Below are 20604 nucleotides of genomic sequence, written 5' to 3'. Positions count from 1 at the left end.
GCAATAAAGTATTTTATCTCGTGTGTTGTGTTTTTTTTTTGTACTTTTATTTTACAGGTGAATGGGTAGGGGTACATTGTACCCCATACTCATTCACATAGGGTGGGGGGGCGGTATCCGGGGGCCCCTTATTAAAGGGGGCTCCCGGATTCCGATAAGCCCTCTGCCCGCAGATCCTGACAACCAACGGCCAGGGTTGTCGGGAAGAGGCCCTTGTCCTCATCAACATGGGGACAAGGTGCTTTGGGGTGGGGGGGCCGTGCGGCCCCCCCCTTCCCCAAGGCACCCCCCATGTTGAGGGCACGCGGCCTGGTACGGCTCAGGGGGGGGGGCGCTCGCTCGCCCCCCTTTCCTGGCCGGCCGGGTAGCGTGCTCGGGCAAGGGTCTGTTGTGGACTTGGGGGGACCCCCACGCCGATTTTTTTCAGCGTTGGGGGTTCCCCTTTAAGTCCATACCAGGCGGCGGGGCCAGCGACGTCTCCTTCGCGTGCCCCCCTACCTGGAGACGCGCTCGAAATGAGCGGACTTTCCTCCGCGTGTGTGGGCGAGTCCGTTCATTTCTAAAGTACGGCGGACTTAGTACGCCGTATTAGTCCACTGAAAAAGTGCCGTGTGTGGGCAAGTAGCCCGTTCGAAAATTCCGATGGACAGTTTGGCGGACGTCCGCCAGACTAAGTACGTCGGACAGACGGCTACGTGTGTACGCGGCTTGAGGAATTCCTTCGCTTTTCAGGGATTTCCTCTCACTTCCTGTTTGGCTATGGGACAGGAAGTGAGGGGAAATTCCCGCAATGGGACACAGATGATGAAGAAAAAAAAAATCTGACAGGAGTTATTACCCCCCCCCACCCCCACTTTATCCAATATGAAAAAAAGTTTTGCCTATAGTTCTACTTTAAGGATTTAATTAGCACAGCATATTAATTAGTTGATCTATTTTCCCCAAATGGACCTAAACCCAAAACAATTGTTGCATTTTAGGAAATATATAGAATTGTTAATTGTGTTGAAGCAATACGGTGAAAGATTTACCCTTTGTCCTAAATTCCTCCTGAAGATAACAGTGCACTTCCTAGTACATAAGGGTGCTTCCTGTATTTAAGGGTGCCTAGACACTCCTGCACTGTAAACTCATATATGTGTGAATGCTACTTTCCCAGGAATTTGAGTGAGTTTTGTTAAAGATCTCTGGGGACGAAGGTAAGTATGTAAGTAACATTGAGAGGGGCTTTAAAGGACACATTTCCTAAAATTGTGTAGAAACAAGACTGTTGTAAGCAGGAGCATGCTTGACCCCAGGCAGCTGTTTGGGAACACCTCTTAATATATATTAGAACTGTTATGCCGCGTACACACGATCGGACTGGCCCAGAGTCCGCTGGACAATTCGATCGTGTGTGGGCTCCAGCCGACTTAGAAATAAGACTTGCTTCAAAATTGTCCGCCGGACTCAGCTTTTAGTGGACAATCCATTTATCTGTGTGCTAGTCCGGCAGACTAAAACCAATACTAGAGCAGCTATTGGCTACTGGCTATGAACTTCCTTATTCTACATCATCACGTTTGAATCCGCCGGACTTTTGTAGTGATCGTGTGTGGCCAAGTCCGGCGGACTTCAGCTGCAAAGTCCAGCAGACAAGCTACCGGACTAAGTCCACCAGATAGTCCGATCATGTGTACGCGGCATTACAGTTGCAGAGGATGCATTTTCTATGTGGCCTTGTAGGATGGCTGCAAGACCCATAAGTCCAGGCTGCAAGACCCATAATTTGGGGTCCTAGTGCAACAAACTGCATAAACTTAAACTACATTTATATAAGACATACACCACATTAAATTCATGCAGAACTTTTCCCAGCCAATTTTGTAAATACATATATTTATATATTGAAGGGTTAAATAGTCTAAAATAAAACATTGGTTCTTTACAGAAATACAGCAATAAATTTTAATGGACATATAAAATTGCTATAACAAACCTCAGACATGCTGGAAGTAGATCCTTTGTCCCCATCTTCTGAGGGACAAATTGCATCCATCCGCACTAGCCTCTGGTGTCTAGATTGTGTGTGCTCTTTTCTCATCTGTTCAAGAGAAGAAATATTACAAGTAAAGCTGCAGAATTTATATTATAAGAAACTGGAACCCTCCTTTAAAGAAAAAAAAAACTGGTCAGGCCTTTTGCACCTTTATCACCTCCCCAGTCACCTTCTGGATGCCTCCTTCTAGAGATTGGCTGGGGTATGATATATATTCAACTGATCATTTGCAACTCCCAGGCCCATGCTCTGAAAATTTCTTTCAGAAGCATGAGGAAGCAATCAAAATCTCAAATCAGGAAACCCTGAACAGACCAACACAATCAATTACTGCTCCCTTTGCAACAGTGGGGCCAAAAACTTTTTTTTTTCCTAGCACCCTAGCTAGGAGGGTGCTACACAAGCTTTGACAGCAGGAAGCTTATGATATCCTTCCGTTTAGAATGCTCCAGAAAAGAAAATGAAAAGTTAAACTGTACTTATCATTTCTGAAAGGCACATTATGGTGCTGGTGTTTATGTACTAGAACAGGGAGATGCAATTAGCGGACCTCTAGCTGTTGCAGAACTACAAGTCCCATGAGGCATAGCAAGAATGACAGCGACAAGCATGACACCCAGTGGCAGATGCATGATGTGACTTGTAGTTTTGGAACAGCTGGAGGTCTGCTAATTGCATATCCCTGGACTAGAATGTAACTGGATTGATCAGGGTAAAACAGTCTCTGTTATTAATAACTTGAGAAGCATCAGTGAATAGCTAGTCATCCCTGATGCCATTTCAGGACCACAGTGGTCTTTTTCTAAAGTATTTTCATACTTGCGGTACAGAAACAATAAATGCAAAGAAGGGTGCCTCATTTTTTAGACATTTGAATTCAGCATATAAACCTTTCTACTGAAGCCACTGGGACATGGTGATGATGGGAGTTTTAGTATGGAAGATTAGAATATCATCCAAACAATGGTATTCATATTTGGCAGATTTATGCCCGGTACACACGATAATATTTTCCGACAACAAATGTTGGATGTGAGCTTGTTTTCAGAAATTCCGACCATGTGTATGCTCCATAGAACATTTCTGTCAGGAAGATCCTGGCAGTAATAGGCAAGTTAGACCTGTTGGTGCACTATTGCAGGCGCCTATGCATGCGCACGGGAAAGCACGCGTGTCAGTTAGTGACTGGCGGGTTATTTAAACCTGTCTGACATAGGCAACGTTGTTGTTTGCTGTGCAGCTCTGTGTATGTGTTCCCTGAAAATCCGATATCTGCTCTTGTTTGACCAGGCTTGTTTTTGAGACTGTTCCTGTTATCCGCCTGCATCTGACCCTTGGCTTGTTTATGATTCCTCTGCCTGCTCCTCTTGTACTTCTAAATGCCAGCCTGATTACTGACCCGGCCTGCCTGATGCTCCAAGACTCTTCTGCAGTCTGCTATACTTAGCTGCTGAAACCATCTAGCTCCAGTCTCAGTCTGCCTAACCTGTCTGCTGATCCATTCGGTCTGCTGACTTGTTTGCTAAGCCATCCAGTTTACTCACCTGTCTGCTGATCCAACCCGTCTGCTGGGCTTGTTTGCTGAGCCATCCCTGTCTGCTGATCCATCCAGTCTGGTGATCCATCCAGTCTGCTGGTCCTGTCTGCTGAGCTGTCCAGTCTGCAGTGCCTGTCTTCTAACCATCCTGTCTGATGTGTCAGCCATCTGATCCATCTGCTGTTGATCCTGCCAGGCACTCGCACCACTCCTCACTCCTGCACTCCTGTCTTTTCTATCAGGGGCCTCGAGTCGGAGGCGTAAGAGAGGCCATCCTCTGCAATTCGGGCTCACCCTTAGATACGTAACAATTTCTTGTTGGAATTTCCGCCAACAAATGTTTGAGAGCATGTTCTCAAATTTTCCATCAACAAAACTGGTTGGAAATTCCGAGCGTGTGTACACAATTCCAACGCACAAAAGTCCACGCATGTTCGGAATCAAGCAGAAGAGCCGCCCTGGCTATTGAACTTCATTTTTATCAGCTCGTCGTATGTGTTGTACGTCACCGTGTTCTTGATGTTCGGAATTTCCAACAACATTTGTGTGACTGTGTGTATGCAAGACAAGTTTGAGCCAACATCCTTCGGAAAAAATTCCATGGTTTTGTTGTCAGAAAATCCTATCGTGTGTACAGGGCATTAGAAAACTTTATTCATGTTCAAATTCTGGGGAACAACTATTTTAATCAAATGATATAAATAGGTACTTGATGCCAGTGTCACATCTGTAGCACTGTCTTCCACTTCTCTCCTTCCTTAATATGAATCAGACTGGAAGTTCCCAAAATGTCTTACTTGAAATTAGCAATCATGAAAATGTCTATCTTGAAATTAGAAACCATGTGCAAGGTGTTAAATGCTTTGGAAATGATTGGCTAGGTTATCTCATTTATCCGGATGAAATTGATGACTTTGTGAAAAAGTCAACACCAGCTGTAGAAATACATGAACTAAGCCTTTTTATTGATTTCCTCCTTATTTTCTTAGAGAAAGGTATAGAAGATCCACTGTATGGCCAATGGTAGGCTGACTTTTAAACAGCCTTTCTCTACCTTTTTACATGGAGAGGCCCTGGAAATAACTTCTGTGCTCAAGGAATTCTTGCTAATATAAACTTCATTAAAAGTGCACAGTATATTTGTGTGATTGTCACTTAGAAGGATACTCCTTACATATGTGGTCATTGGGAAGATCCCCCCATTACAGATAGCTACAACGATCATTGTTGATACTCATTTGAGTGGAAAAAAATTCTCATTGTCCAAGGAGCCCTTATAGGGAAGAGGAGATGAGTGGCCAGGTAAATGGAATTTTGTTGGTCAGGTAGAATTATTCAGGAGGTATGGGTATAAGAAAAACCTGAAGAATAACAAGTAGCTTGCCATGCCATATAGTATGGAAACACAACTGATGAGAGGCATATAGTATCAAGGCCAGTGAAATCCCAAATGTGTGGCACTGAATGACTTATTATAAGAAAATATATAAATTTAAATGTAATTATTCTGCATGTAAGCAAAAATTGAGAACTAGAAGGCTGTCTTCCTGTTTCTTTGATGACAAAGGCATCTTTCTCATTGCTATAAAGGCCAAGGTACTGTTCTTAACAATGACCGCATCACTGTTCACAATGCATAGGGTTTGTGTGGTCTGTCTCAAGGCACAAAATCTAAGCAGTATCCTATCTTCATCAAAGAGTAGGGAGAAATGGCAGCCATTCAATTAGTGTATGGTATCAAAGGTAAGTGCTTACAGGTGGACAAACTGATAACAATTGAACAATACCTAGAGTAACTTTTCCATCAAACTAACCTTCAAATTATATCAGTAAACATTCTTACATTTAAAAAAACTGAGGTCTCAGCTGAGTATATTTGCAAACGCTGAAAACTGCATTGCCAAGTCATGGTGTTTTTGGTAAGTCAATCCCTATTCTAATCTAAAATGGTACCAATGTTAAGACTCCTGCAGTTGGGTTTGGGTTGTTCTTCAAGATACTTTCAAGTTCTGACACTCAACTCGTAAGGGTAGGGTGCTGGGGTGGTCGTCATATCCTCCATGTTTCCTTCTTCACCTAAGACCATCCTCCCAGCGTCATCCATCAGGTCACACCATTATTAATTTAGTCAGCGATCACGTGACATCCTCAGGGAGATTCAAATCCCTCTGAGGAAGTCACATGATCGGTGATGAAACACATAGGGGCGAGACCTGATGGATGATGCTGGGAGAAAGGTCTTATAAGAGTTGTATGTATGTGATGTTATACAGAGCCAGAGCAACAACATATAACTGCATTTTTTGTACAGTTTGAGAGGCATATATATAAAAAGGCAAATGTGAGTTTTAAAGTAAAATTGGATGAATAAAGAGTTTTTAAAGTATAAAGCACTATTGCACTTTTTCTGACTTTTACATGTGGCTGAGTGGAAGAGAGGACAGGAAAACATCCGGAGGAGAGGTTATGTGTTTGCAGAGTGTCATAAGCTGTGAATCTGAGCATTTAGTCGAAGAGCATGGTGTATTTTGTATTGTATGTGAGTAGCATTTATTTAAAGTGATGTAAGTTTACAAAGGGTAAGGCACCGTAAATTTTTTTATTTTTCTACATGTCACACTAAGCACTTTGTTGTCAAAGAGGAACCAATTGGAGAATATAGGATATTTGATCTAACACAGAATTCACATTGGATATTGGAAGATGCACATAATATAAAGTTATTATCCACCATACTTAATAGCAGGGTCAAACAAATGAGGTGAGAGTACAACTATACTGGGAAATAGGAGGAAGAAAGACACAATCGTTTTTTTTGTATGGACTATTGCACTTTAAGGACTTTTTGCTCTAATTGGATTTATGAAATAGAAGGGGAATAGCGCTGCACTGATATTGTGAATAATATAGGTACACATATGTACGTGAGTATAGACTCATGGCAGCTGTTTACTTCAATAGGTTACTTAAGTAACACACAATTAAGGGCCCTTTCACACAGGCTTTCCGATCAGGTCTGCCTGTCAGTTTTTCAGGTGGATCTGATCAGATGCTCTATTCACCCCTATTTAACAGCGTATGTCAGCGGTGACATGCCCACTGACACCCGCTGCTATCCGATCCTATCATGTCCACCAAATACAGAGGGATGTTGACCCTATTTTCCATCCGTCTGGTGGATCAGATTGGATGGGATCAGATGAAAGTGGACAGGCACAGTGAGCGGAGATGGACTTGTCATCCGCCTGCTCAGAGGGGGTCAGTGGATCGATCCCCCGCTGAGAAAGCAGAGTCCGTCAAATTGACAAGACCATACGGGCCCTTTCACATGGCTTTCAGATCAGGTCCCCCTGTCAGTTTTTCAAGCTGATCTTATTGGAGTCTCCATTCACTCCTATGGAGCGGCGAATGTCAGCGGTGACATGTCCACTGACATCCGCCGATATTCGATCTGATCCTGTCTGACGAATCCAGACGAATGGTGACCCTACTTTCCCTCCATCTGGCAGATCAGATCAGATGAAAACGGATAGGCAGTTTGTTTTCACCCGATCTCCCATAGAGGACATCAGGACTCTGACAGGTCCATCTCAGCACAGTGAGCAGAGACGGACCTGTTATCTGCCTGATCAGCAGGGATCAACTGAGCGATCCCCCGCTGGGCAGAGCAGAGTCCATGTGAAAGGACCCTAAGAGAACGTTTGGACTCATAGTTCAGAAGAGATATACAGTATATATATTATATTGTTCACCAAAAATATTTGTGTTCTCATTATCTTTTCAAGAAGCATAGAGTATATTTACCTTAATTCACTGGGACACCCAATCACTTTATTTAGCCTATTCTTTAACTCATTCCAACAGGCCAAAACAAGTTCACCAGTAGAACTGTATTATTCCAATTAATCTCAGAAACTAGAGTACCAAATATTAACCCTCAGAAAAATAAATTTGACACAGGCAGATGGAAAATGACTAAGAGTTGCACACAGTGTTGTTTTTCTTAAAACTAGATTCCCAAATTATCTATTAATTATACATTATGAACTGGGAATTCTGGTATAAACATCTCACTCATACGAGAGATATGTAAAAGCAAACATAATTTAACCAAGGACCAGCCAAACTGAAGAGTATAGTGTAGGATCTCATTATCACTACATCATGCACACTAGACTGGTGCTGGTTGTTTGATATTTTAATATTGCAAGTCTAGTATTTAAAGCTGCTTTGTCATGGAAACTGTGACAGTGAATTCACCTTGGGCACCTGGACAATCCTTATACATACAAAACACGTAGTTTCTGGTATATTATTGTGATGCTGACATAACTAACCATATGAGACTGCAGATGTGCTTCCAAACTTTGTATTTGTTGCTTGAATTCTGAGTTACATTCAGTAAGATCCATAACCTGCTTTCTCAGCAAATCCTTCTCTGCCAGATAACAGGAAATCTCCCCTTGAACCATGTCACGAGCTCTGTATGCCTGTAATAACAGTAGAAAAATAAACATTTTATGAGATCATAATCTGTTTACTTCCCATGAACGCCACATCCTTCTCATGTAGTAGAAGCTCCAGTTCCTCCATTCTATTGACTAGGCTCTTGGCATTTGTGAACATTCCCCTAAGCCTGTCTTTTTTCAACCTTACCAACTATGTAATCAGTTTACTTACCGCCCAACTGCAGCAAAACTTTATTTGATTTTGGATAGAGGGTTATAATTTCTGTAAGGGTTTACACTTTGTCTGCAAGCCCACTGAAGACAATTGCCCTTAGCAAGTAGTATTCGCATTTACTTGGATTGTTCTGTTGAAGACATTTCCCAGTTTTCTTAAGTTCTAATGAAGGCCCCTTGAACAACCTTTAGGGAAAGGGCGCCTTGACTGCTGGAAGCATGACATCACTGTGGGCTTGAACCTAAAATGGAAGTTAAGTAGCTCCCTTAGGATTGGCTACAAAGACCTGAGGTGACTGGGTGGAGCCTGAGCTCTAGGAAAAGGCTATGCTGGGGCACATACAACTGATCTGAGGAGATTCAGCTGTCACAAGAGTTGCCCACCCTCCCGCCTGTTGTGATGTTTTGTCACAGTTTTATTGGCGGTTTTGACATTGCTAGCAATTGATGTTGCTTTATGGTCTATGCCCTCAAGTTAAATTCTGGGGTCAGTCTAGTGCCTGTCTGGCACTGATGGTAAGGACAGGCCTCTTAGACAATGTGCGATTATATTTATGGGTGCTCATGGTATACTGTGACTGGCATTGTTTGGTACATTTGGAAAGATGTACTTTTGAAAAGTTCAATAAAGCTGTGGCCATGGGGGTGTGGCCTGCAGCTGCATGGTGTAGGACGCACTTTGTAAGAGCTCCGGCTGCACTACATCCTTTCTATCATCCTTGTGGACTAATTTGAGGTTTTTTACGGTGCATTATCCTACCTCCTCCGGGAGAACACCCAGCACCTATGTCGCCGCCAAAGAAGTCTCAGGGTGCGATCGCTAGGCTCGGAAAGTTCAGAGCGGGCGTTCCGGACCTCATGGAGGAAGATGGCGCCGCTCCGGGCCTGACTGAGGAGAATCCCCCCTCTGGTGACACAGCTCACATTCTCAAGACTGTCACTCTCTGCCGCACCTCCCTTACCTCTAGGATCGAGGAGGTTAAGGTGGACATCTCCCTCATTCGCCAGGATCTCCACAAACTGAGAGAGAGGGTCGGCGAAGTGGAGCGCAGGCTGGGGCAGGTGGAGGATGATATCCCCCCCTTCAGATTTCCACAGAAAGGCTGCAGCACCAACTAACCGCAGTCCTGTGCAAACAGGACGAACTTGAGAATAGAATGCGCCGCTGTAATCTCCGCTTCGTGTGACTACCTGAGAAGGTGGAGGGCTCTGACCCCCCTGCATTTCTCGAACGCCTGCTGATTGCAAATTTTGGCCGAGAGGCCATCTCCTCTACTTTCGCGGTTGAGCGCGCCCACCGCCTGGCCTCAAGACTCCCGCCTCCAGGTGCCCCGCCGCGCACTTTTATCGCAAAGATGCTCAATTATCGTGATCGGGACACGGTGCTGCGTCTCACCCGCGAGAAGGGCAACATCCCCTACGAGGACAAGCGTATCGCGGTGTTCCCAGACTTCTCCGCCGAGGTCCAGAAGAAGAGGGCTCAGTTCACTGAAGCCAAGCGACAGCTCCGCATCCGTCACCTGGCATATGCTATGATGTTCCCTGCTCGGCTCCGTGTTGTACGTGACGGCAAGACCCACTTTTTTGAGGACCCTGCTGCTGTACTCTCCTGGGTGGAACAACGCCCGGATGATGCCCCTGCCTAACTTTGATGGCCATTAGGATGTACTTCAAAGGCCCCCGATCTTGTCCTCCGCGGATGAGGGACAGCCATGTTACCAGCCGTGAGTAGCCTTGGGCTCCTGTTGCCCTCTCCTGTTTTATTGGCCCTTCACTGACTGGTGTGCCTTACACATGTCTATGTGCGCCCCCTGATGCCTTATTTGAACCCCTGTTTATGCCATATACCACTTATGTCCTATTCCATGTGGGTCCCCCCTTTCCACAGATAAATTTGCAGCCGGGAATCTGGACACTGTTCTCGGCCAAGACCTCCCTATGCTGAGACTACCTACCCGGCCGCACAGCACAGTTGACTTTAGTTCGTCCCCTGGGGGGAGTGCACCTGGCCACGCACATTCTTTGCACCTGGACATTCCCCTCATTGTCCCTCGTGGCCGAGTGCGCTCCTCCCTGCCACTCCAAGTTGTGTTTCCCTGGCCGGCCTCAGCTCTCATGTATTTCTTGGGCTGCTGTGTACTTTCCCTGCCTTGCCGGTCCAGCGTAGGCACTGTTAAGCTGCACTTTACCACATTCAGGTTTTGTTTCAAGTTTAAGTTCTAAGTTTTTTTAATGTTTGTATTTTCCAAGCTGTCTGACAAATGCTCTACTGTTTGATTCTGTGTACCAGGAATTAACTGCACTACCCTTGGTTTTTATTTTTGATGCGGGAGAAATTAATGGGTGTGGGTGCGGGGTGGGCCTGCGGCGGGTGGGGGGGTTGCCGCCACCCTGTGCACTGCCCCCTGTGAGGGTCCCATCTTGTGAGACTGTGGGCCTGGGCGCTCACCACCTGTTAAAACTGCCCTGTAATGTGATATCTGTTTGCAATGGCGTCCCTTAAGGTGGTTACTTGTAATGTGCGTGGAATACGAGATAGATCTAAGAGGGTGGCGGTGCTATCTCACCTCAAGCAAATGCGAGTGGATATTATGGTACTGGTTGAGACTCATATTACGGGTAAGCTACAATTGTCCCTTAAAAAAACGTGGGTTGGGTGGATGTATCATGCCCCTTATACTAACAATTCTAGCGGAGTTGCTGTCCTGGTGGCTAAAACCGCCCAATTTCACCTCCATACTCTACAATCGGATAGACGGGGACGTTATTTATTCTTACACGTCACGGTTGGAGGCCTGGAATTTCTATTATTAGCCTTCTATATACCCCCGCCCTTTCAGTTTGAGGCCCTCCAGGAGGGGATCGATTTTATGTTACAGCACCCCACGCTGCCAGCCATGTGGCTAGGGGATTTTAACTCCGTGATATCCCCCGCTCTGGATAGGCTCACCCGGTCCCCAGTGCCCTCTCTTCCCCCATTGCAGACCAGATTTGGCAAGTTCCTTGCTGAATTTGTTCTGACGGATACCTGGAGATATAGACACCCTACCCAGGGGAGTGTTCCTGCTTCAGGCCGGCACATAATGCCATGTCCCGGATTGATCTGATCCTGTTCTCCCCTGCCCTACTTCCATACCTACGGGATATGGGGTTTGGGATCAGGGTATTGTCTGACCACTCGCCCTATTGGGCCAGGCTTCGCCTGCCCTCCACCCCGATATCCCGAATGTGGAGGTTAAACCCCTTTTGGCTAACAGTCCTCCCTGATTTGGAGGCCGTCCAGCGTGAATGGGAACACTACTTTCGAGCCAATACGGGCACTGCTCCGTTTGGGCTGGTGTGGGAAGCTTTTAAATTGCACGCCCGCATGCTAATGACAACTCGCATCAGTCGCTATAGAGACTCTTCAAGGCTGGCTATACAGCAGGCTGAAAAGGAGGAGAGGGAGAGCGAATTTCTTGCGCACCCCACACCCTCCAACTCCGCCAAATTAGGAATGCAATCTAGACTCACCGACCACCTACACCTTGATAGAGCGGGTAGGAAAGTCTTTTATAGCAAACAAAAAGTTTATGAATATGGTGAGAGGCCTGGGAGGCTGTTGGCCTATATGGTTCACCTGGACCACAGTCCTCTGGTGGTGGTCCAACTCACGACTGCGGCGGGTACCACGCTGTCGAATCCGATGGAGGTAGCCCAAGAATTTTGGCGATTTTATGTCGACCTATACACCTCTGAGGCTACTGGCTCCTTGGATGGACTGCGCACCCTGCTGCAGACAGTTCACTTCCCAGTCCTCACAGACTTCCAGGGAGAGCTCCTTGAGGCCCTCATAACTGAGGAGTGTATAGCAGAGGCTACAGCATGCTTGCCACCATCTAAAGCCCCAGGTTCCGAAGGCCTTGCCCGGGAGTTCTACACCCAGTTCCAGGAGGTTCTGCTCCCCAAACTTCACCTGCTCTATACCCACATATTTGACACCGGTGTGCTCCCCCGCACCATGAATGAGGCACTGTTAGTCCTTATCCCAAAGCCAGGTAAAGCCCCCCTCTACCCCGAATCATACCGCCCTATATCGCTCCTGCAGCTGGACATCAAAATTTTGGCCAAGATCCTCGCCCTCAGACTCAATAAGGTAATACTTCATCTTATACATGCAGACCAGACCGATTTTATGCCCAGAAAAAACACGGCTTTTAATCTTAGGAGACTGTTTATGAACTTACAGGCCCCTCATGACAACACCGGTTCTAGGGTGGTGGTTAGTCTGGATGCCACAAAGGTATTTGATTCGGTGGAGTGGGGTTACCTGTGGGAGTGCCTGCACAGGTTTGGCTTCGGCCCTAGGTTTGTGCGCTGGATTCAGCTCCTCTATCAGGCCCCCACTGCCCGAATCCTTGTAAATGGCCAGATCTCCAGCCCCTTCTCCCTATCAAGAGGTACGCGCCAGGGGTGCCCCATATCGCCCATGCTGTATGCGCTGGCTGTGGAGCCCTTGGCTATCGCCATTAGAGCGCATTCGGACATTCTTGGCCTCCATATGGGACAGTTATCGGAGGTTATAAGCCTTTACGCAGATGACATGTTGCTATACTTGGAGGATGCTGGTCCTTCCCTGACGGCGGTTTTGGAAGTGATTCAACGCTTTGGTACTTTTTCGGGTCTCCGTATTAATTGGTCCAAGTCCCAAATTCTACCCATTGATGTCTCCGCCCCCACGAGGATGCAGGCCCTGTTACCTCTTGAGCGCACGGACCGGATCAAATACCTGGGCATACACTGCTCTCGTTCCCCTGCGGACTATGTTAGCCTTAACCTTGAACCCATCTTCCCCCTTTTAAAACGGAAGACCCAGGTCTGGTCCAGACTCCCTCTTGGGGTCATGGGCCGCCTGGGGCTTGTAAAAATGATTCTTCTCCCCAAACTGCTCTACCTATTTTGGCATGCCCCACTCTATCTACCGCGCCATTTGTTAAATAAATAAATAAATTAGCCTGGCAGACCCTCAAATGTCCTGTCCACCTTGGAGACACTACACTACCTGATCTAGAGACATACTATTTGGCCTCCCAGCTCTCCCACTTATACTACCTTAACACACTTAAATGAGATACTCCCACCTGGTGTGCACCTCGGAAACAGACGTGATAGCACACCTTTACCAAATTATCTTTTGTAAACACAGAGGTCTCTCACGCTTGGGGTCTAAACATAATATGCTCGCGCACCATGGCCGGGTTTGGCGAGTGGCGCAGCTTAGGTCTGGGGCCCTCTCTCTGCATGCACACACGCCTCTCTGGGACAACCTTGATCTACCTGAGATGCTGAGGATACCGGACTACAAGGTGTGGATATGCAGGGGGGTTATCTACTTGTCTCAACTTTATACAACTCATGGTGTCAAGACATTCCAGACACTTAAGGATGAATTTGGCCTTCCCAACCATGCGTTTTTTTGCTATTTACAGGTCCGCCATGCATTGCAGACCCAGTTTGGGAATGCGCCCCCGGCCTTGGCGTGCTCGCCCTTAGCAAATTTGGTCCTCGGTGATGACCCCCGTAAGCTAATCTCCTCTATATACATGCACCTCCTCACCCCAGGGGCCACAGCTCATGCTTATAATCTTAAAACTAGGTGGGAAGCTGACATTGGGCGGGTGGAGGACGAGCACTGGGGGGAGATATTGGCGGTGTCGACTGAGGTATCTCCCAAACTGTCGGATAGACTGACCCACCTTTATATACTCCATCGCTCCTACGTCACCCCTAGTAAGTTATCTAAATACAAACCTGACTTTGACCCTGTATGCCCTAGATGTGGTGATACTGCCAGCACTTTTTATCATCTCATTTGGACCTGCCCCCCCATACAAAGGTACTGGGCACAGATTATTAAATTTCTACATGACCATATGGGATCTCCCCTTACACTATGCCCACGCCAGTGTATCCTCGGTCTCCTCCCCCTCCGGGAGGAAAATAAATATCTTAGGATTTTTCTACAGGAGACTCTCTTCGCTGCTAGGATGCAAATAGCTCAATTGTGGCTTAGACCTGAACCCCCAACGATCCAGCAGTGGAAGAGAGCCGTCAACCAAACTGTACCATACAAAAAAACGATTTACTCTAACCGAGGATGCCCGTTGAAATTCCACAAAATATGGGATAGGTGGCTGGAAAATCCCCACAGTTGTGTGAGTTAGGGTGCTGGGATTACGAGAAGAGTGTGGGTTGGTGCCTTTTTGATGCGACCCTCTGGGAGATTTATAGCATTTACATCTATACTGCATGTAGATACTGTACTATGTGCACTGTAAATTTCAATATGCTATGTCAGACATGGACTGTACTCTCCTTCATGATGTTTGGTGCCTGTTGCACCGGTTTTTGATTGTGTATTATTATTATGTACCGTATATACTCGAGTATAGGCCGACCCGAATATAAGCCGAGGCCCCCAATTTACCCCCAAAAAAACTGGCAAACTTATTGACTCGTGTATAAGCCGAGGGTGAGACATGCCTGTCCATCCCTGTGTGTGTGTCCGTCCATCCCTGTGTGTCCGTCCATCCCTGTGTGTCCGTCCATCCCTGTGTGTCCGTCCATCCCTGTGTGTCCGTCCATCCATCCCTGTGTGTGTGTGTGTCCATCCATCCATCCATCCCTGTGTGTGTGTGTCTCCATCCATCCATCCCTGTGTGTGTGTGTCTCCATCCATCCATCCATCCATCCCTGTGTGTGTGTCTCCATCCATCCATCCATCCATCCCTGTGTGTGTCTCCATCCGTGTGTGTGTGTGTGTGTGTGTGTGTGTGTGTGTGTGTGTGTGTGTGTGTGTGTGTGTGTGTGTGTGTGTGTCCAGCCTACCTTTGTCCCGAGCCTCCGTCCCGTGCCTTGCCTCCGTCCCGTGCCGTGCCTTGCCTTGCATCCGTCCCGTGTCGTGCCTTGCCTTGCCCCCGTCCCGTCCCGTGCCGTGCCGTGCCTTGCCTTGCCTCCGTCCCGTGCCCTCTTCGTCGGCGGCCATTGTAAAATTCAAAAGCTGCGCCGCCGCCTTCGCCTGTGATAGGCGGAACACTGAATTTCCCAGCAGCCTGTGTTCCGCCTATCACAGACGTCGTATCATCCTCGTCCGTAGTACGAGGATGATACGATGTCCGTGATAGGCGGAACACAGGCTGCTGGGAAATTCAGTGTTCCGCCTATCACAGGCGAAGGCGGAGCCGGAGGCGCGGCTTTTGAATAGAATGGCCGCTGTCTGTCTGCTCGACACGCTGATCGAGCGGGCAGACAGCGATGACTCGAGTATAAGCCGAGGGGGGCACTTTCAGCCTCAAAAAAGAGGCTGAAAATCTCGGCTTATACTCGAGTATATACGGTATTCCTTTTACATGCTCAATAAACTTCAGCTTGGTTAAAAAAAAAAAAAAGCTATGGCCATGCCCTTAATCAGCTTCTCGGTCTTCTTTTTTTGGTGGGGGGGGGGGCAAGGTATTGGTTTATTAGTTGGTCATAAATTAGCCTATGCTTCTCAGCAGTCATGAGTGTTGTGAGTGTAATGACTGTTGGGAACATTCCCCAATAACCAGCACAGCCACACAGGTAACTCACATCACAACCCAATCACCATTAAAGTTGATCCGGGGAAAACCCTATTGCCTCTCGGGGGATCAGGGAGGAATTTTTTCCCCTGCTTTAGCAAATTGGGTCATGCTCTACTGTTTTTTTTTTTGCCTTCCTCTGGATCAACTGTGGGTATAGAATTGGGTATATGGGATTGTATGATATTATTTTTTTTTTTATTATTATTTTTTTTTTTTTGTGGTTGAACTAGATGGACTTGTGTCTTTTTTTCAACCTAACTATGTAACTATGTAACCATGTAATGCGTCAAGGCAGATGTTGAGTTCAGCAAACCAAAAAAAGGTTGGATGCCGAATTTAAATCTCACTGAAATGAATGGGAGCTGAATCTGACAAATGGGGGTGTAAAGAAATAGCATGGGGCACTTCCCTTGGGAACGTATATCAAAGAAAAAAATGCATAAAAAAATCCATTCAGCCAGGAGCAGTGCTTTTTCTAAATATGTAAACACTAAATTCCTTTAATCACTTCCCGACCGGCGCACGGCGATGTATGTCAGCAGAATGGCACGGGCAGGCAAATGGGCGTACCTGTATGTCCCTTTAAATTTGCCGCCATGCCATCACGACGGGGGTGCGCTCATGTGCCGGTCAGGACCCCCGTGAGTCCGGTCGCGGGTCCCGCGGACTCGATCACCGCAGGCATACCTGCGGACTCCACCGCCACAGGCATACCTGCGATCGTCTCACGGGGCGGCTGAACTAGGAGATGCCGTCGTAAACAGCATCTCCCAGTTCTGTCTAGCAACAGGTGACGCTGATCACTGCTCCATGTGATTGGAGTAGAGATCAGTGTTCACTAAAAGAAAGCCCAGCCCCCAACAGTTAGTAACACTCCCCTAGGAACACTTAACCCCTACACTGCCACCCACTGGTTAACCCCTTTACTGCCAGTGTCATTTACACAGGAATCACTGCATTTGTATAGCAGTGATTGCTGTATAAATGACAATGGTTCCAAAACTGTGTCAAAAATGTCCGATGTGTCTGCCATAATGTCGCAGTCACAATAAAAATCGCTGATCGCCGCCATTACTAGTAAAAAATAAATTATTAATAAAAATGCCATAAAACTATCCCCTATTTTGTAAACGCTATAACTTTTGCGCAAACCAATCAATAATCGCTTATTGTGATTTTTTTAACCAAAAATATGTAGAAGAATACGTATCGGCCTAAACTGAGGGAAAATTTTTTTTTTTTTATATATTTTTGGGGGATATTTATTATAACAAAAAGTAAAAAATAATGCATTTTTTTTCAAAATTGTCGCTCTATTTTTGTTTATAGCGCAAAAAATAAAAACCGCAGGGGTGATCAAATACCACCAAAGCTCTGTTTGTGGGAAAAAAGGACGTCAATTTTGTTTGGTAGCCACGTCGCATGACCGCGCAATTGTCAGTTAAAGTGACGCAATGCCGAATCACAAAAGTGGTCTGGTCTTAAGCCAGCAAAATGGTCCGGGGCTTAAGTGGTTAAATAACATCTCTGTGATGTACAGAAAGTGCTTCAGCAGCACTGACACTTACAAAGGAAAAAAGTTAAAACTGAGGGCAAATAACACGTCATTGCTTCACTTGTCAATTTTTCTGTAGTACACCCTACAGTAAGAAAGAAAAAAAGTGTTTGGGTCTAGAATAAAAAAAATAAAAATAAGTGTGAGATACCCCTAAAAACCTTTTCCAGGCCCTTGATCTTAGAATGTTTCCCCCTCCTGAATATTATCTGGCCACATGCCCTCAGCTTGGGAGGTACCTTTTTCTCCTTTGGGAAAGCACCTTGACCCCATGTTGATACTGGCCCGGTGGTTGTTGGGGCTTATTGGAATTTGGATGTCCTCTTTAATAAGGGGGGTCCACCAGATACCACCCCTTCTGCCTATGTGAATGAGTAGGGGACACATAGTTCTCCTACTCATTCACCTAGAAATAAGGACACCCAAACCTTTAACCAGTCATTTACTAAATAAATAAAAATCCCCCAAAAATATCCTCCCTTCAATCACGATGCCCTTCCCTCGCTGAAAAAAAGTCAACCTGGCATCATGACTGATCCCAACGGTACCACTAGCCAAATTACAGTTCCCCAAGCTGACATCTGCTATATAAGGGAAGGGGCAGGGATAGTGGTGACATCACTTCCCACATATGGCCATGGCAGTGCTGCCAATGTGTGTCACCTATCAGTGCTGCATACTAGTGCCCATCAGTGCCATCTTATCAGTGCCCACCAGTGCATCCTTATCAGTGCAACCTATCAGTGCCGCCTCATGACTGCCAATCAGTGTACCCTACCAGTGCCCATCAGTGCAGCCTTATCAGTGCACATCAGTGGAGCAGAAAAATGTATGCAAAATGTTATAATAAACTATGAAAAAAATAGTTTTCAGTGTTTATTTGTTTATTTAGCAAAGAAAACCCTCTACTTGTATGAAAAAATGATAAAAAAATTTGTTTGGGCACAGTTTTGCATGACCACGCAATTGTCATTCAAAGTGCAACAGCGATGAAATCTGGAAAATTGGCCTGGGCAGGAAGGGGGTAAAAGTACTCAGTAGGCTAGTAATTAAAGTGTTACTAAACTCAGGACTCTGCACTCACTATATCTGGTCTCCCACAGTATACACTACACAGAACATGGAAATGTAATTATTTTAGTAAATATAAACTGCTAAATACCTTTTCTCATCAGCAGTATATAGCAGTCTTGTGAGTTCTATCAGTATCTGGTTAAAGCTTGTAGGAGGAGTTTTCATTCTCCCCTGATTGATTGTCCTATGAGGCTGTAGGACCCCTGACCCTCTGTCTGGACAGTACTGATTGGCCCTGCGCTGATCACATGCACTCTCCCAAGTAAAATAAAACTCTCTAGCAGTACACAACAAACTGAGCATTTGCAGCATGCTCCCAAGGCTCTGTTCTATCAGCAGATAGATTAGGGACAGTGGAAGAAGGGGAGTTTAAGAGAAGACAGGATCAAACAGCCCTTTTACACAATGCAGAGCATTAACACCTTCGATTCCAGTGTGAATATAATAAGCATGCTTTACTGCATACAGTATACAGACTGATTTTAATGTTGTGAGTTTAGTAACACTTTAAGTTGAAATTTATAAACATAATTGAAATAACCTAAAGACTGAATTATCTCAGTGACTTTATCAGAGACTTAAAAAATATATAAAACAGCTATTTAAAAACGTATAAACATGAAAAATACAGAACTGACCAAAAACCAATGTACTGTATTTTCTGGCGTATAAGACTACCTTTTACACTTAAAAAAAATGCCCAAAAATCAGGGGTCGTCTTATACGCCGGGTATACAATGTTGCCCAATGAATGTCAGCCCCCAAATGTCTGCTAATACTGTATGTGGCTTCAGCTACAAACGGTATATGCCGTTGAGCCAATCCCGGCGAGCGATGTATTCTATTAATGAATATAGAGCCTGCTTGGATTGGAGTAACAACCTCTGTCAATCCGAGCAGTCTACATAGAGTAGCCTGCTCAGATTGGCTTTGAGAGAGAGAGAGAGAGAGAGAGAGAGAGAGGCAAGGGCTGATGATGCTACAGCCTCTGCCAATCCAAGCATTGGATTATACATTAAATATACATTAAAATAATACACCGCTCACCATACTTCCCTGGGTAAATCCATTCACTGATCTTCTACTACTATACATCCTGCTGTTTGCCTTTGAGGTCCCAGGCACCCAAGAGGGACAGGTAAATCTGGGACATATGACAGGGGGTTTATTAAATGCATTTTGGTGGACAATTCCCATAGAATGTAACCCAAAAGTGGTATAGGTTTGGTTAGTGAAAAAATTCTACTTTCCAGAGTTGTGGCATTCAATAGATCTCTGTTTGTGTTATTATTGTTTGATTTACTTTATGACATATCACAGCATGGCGGATGAGTAGTTGGCATTCTTGCTTTGTGTTTTTTAATGGTTCTAATGTTTTTTTTAAATGGTGTTGCCTTAGAAGGGGGGTAGTCTTATACTGCGAGTATTGCCCAAAACCTATGTTTTCACTTGAAAAATAGGGGGTCGTCTTATACGCCCAGTCGCCTTATACGCCGGCAAATACGGTAGTTGTATTTTAAAGGTGAATCCAGGCAAACAGCTAAACACACAAATGGAATACATATATGGGGATTGGGGATTTATATGTGTGCCTATCCATTTCTACCACATAGAAAAGTCCTATCAGGAAGCATAGGAGATCTGATTCTATTGACACTTTTTAGTTTTTGCATGTGCATTTACTCACATTTGCAATGCATTTGCAGTGCCATTTAAAAAAGTTTTTTCTATATTTTAATTGATTTCTTAGTAATTTGCACTTACATGCCTGTGCATGCATTCAGTGCCCTTGCAGTGCTTTTACGTGCAAGTCACATGCATTTTGCATTTAGGTGCATTTGCAGTGCATTGCAATGTGGAAACATGCAGAATGCTGTACTTTTTAAATGGACTTGAAAGCACTGCACTGGTGAAATCTAGGCTCATTGAAATACATACATTGTTTTTGTATATGCATTTGTACTGCATTCATACTGCAGTTAAAAAAAAGACTTATGACCCCATCTCTCTGTCACTTTGCTCTGTTCTCCTATCAGCATGATCCTTGCATTTCAACCAAACTGATTTATTCCTTGTGCTGCTTCTCCCTATCCCAGTGTGATCACTGCTGTAAAAGA

At 45.4% G+C, this 20604-nt stretch overlaps 1 protein-coding gene across 2 annotated transcripts in view; it reads right to left on the bottom strand.

The window, feature by feature from the left end:
- Window positions 1-20604, bottom strand: part of CARD14 (caspase recruitment domain family member 14) — a 194175-nt gene that overhangs the window by 76100 nt on the left and 97471 nt on the right. For both annotated transcript variants that reach the window (XM_077459619.1, XM_077459618.1), the window contains exons 9-10: window positions 7913-8065; window positions 1979-2083 (exon numbers count right to left, since the gene is read on the bottom strand). In XM_077459619.1, coding sequence (XP_077315745.1) covers window positions 1979-2083; window positions 7913-8065 — 258 coding nt within the window. The remainder of the gene's footprint in view (window positions 1-1978; window positions 2084-7912; window positions 8066-20604) is intronic.

This window comes from Lithobates pipiens, unplaced genomic scaffold, assembly GCF_037356315.1.
Source record: "Lithobates pipiens isolate NorthernLeopardFrog02 unplaced genomic scaffold, aLitPip1_a1.2 Scaffold_28, whole genome shotgun sequence".
Lineage (NCBI taxonomy): Eukaryota > Metazoa > Chordata > Amphibia > Anura > Ranidae > Lithobates > Lithobates pipiens.
The sequence above is the reverse complement of the archived record's forward strand: the minus strand, read 5'-3'. Positions and strand labels throughout refer to the sequence as shown.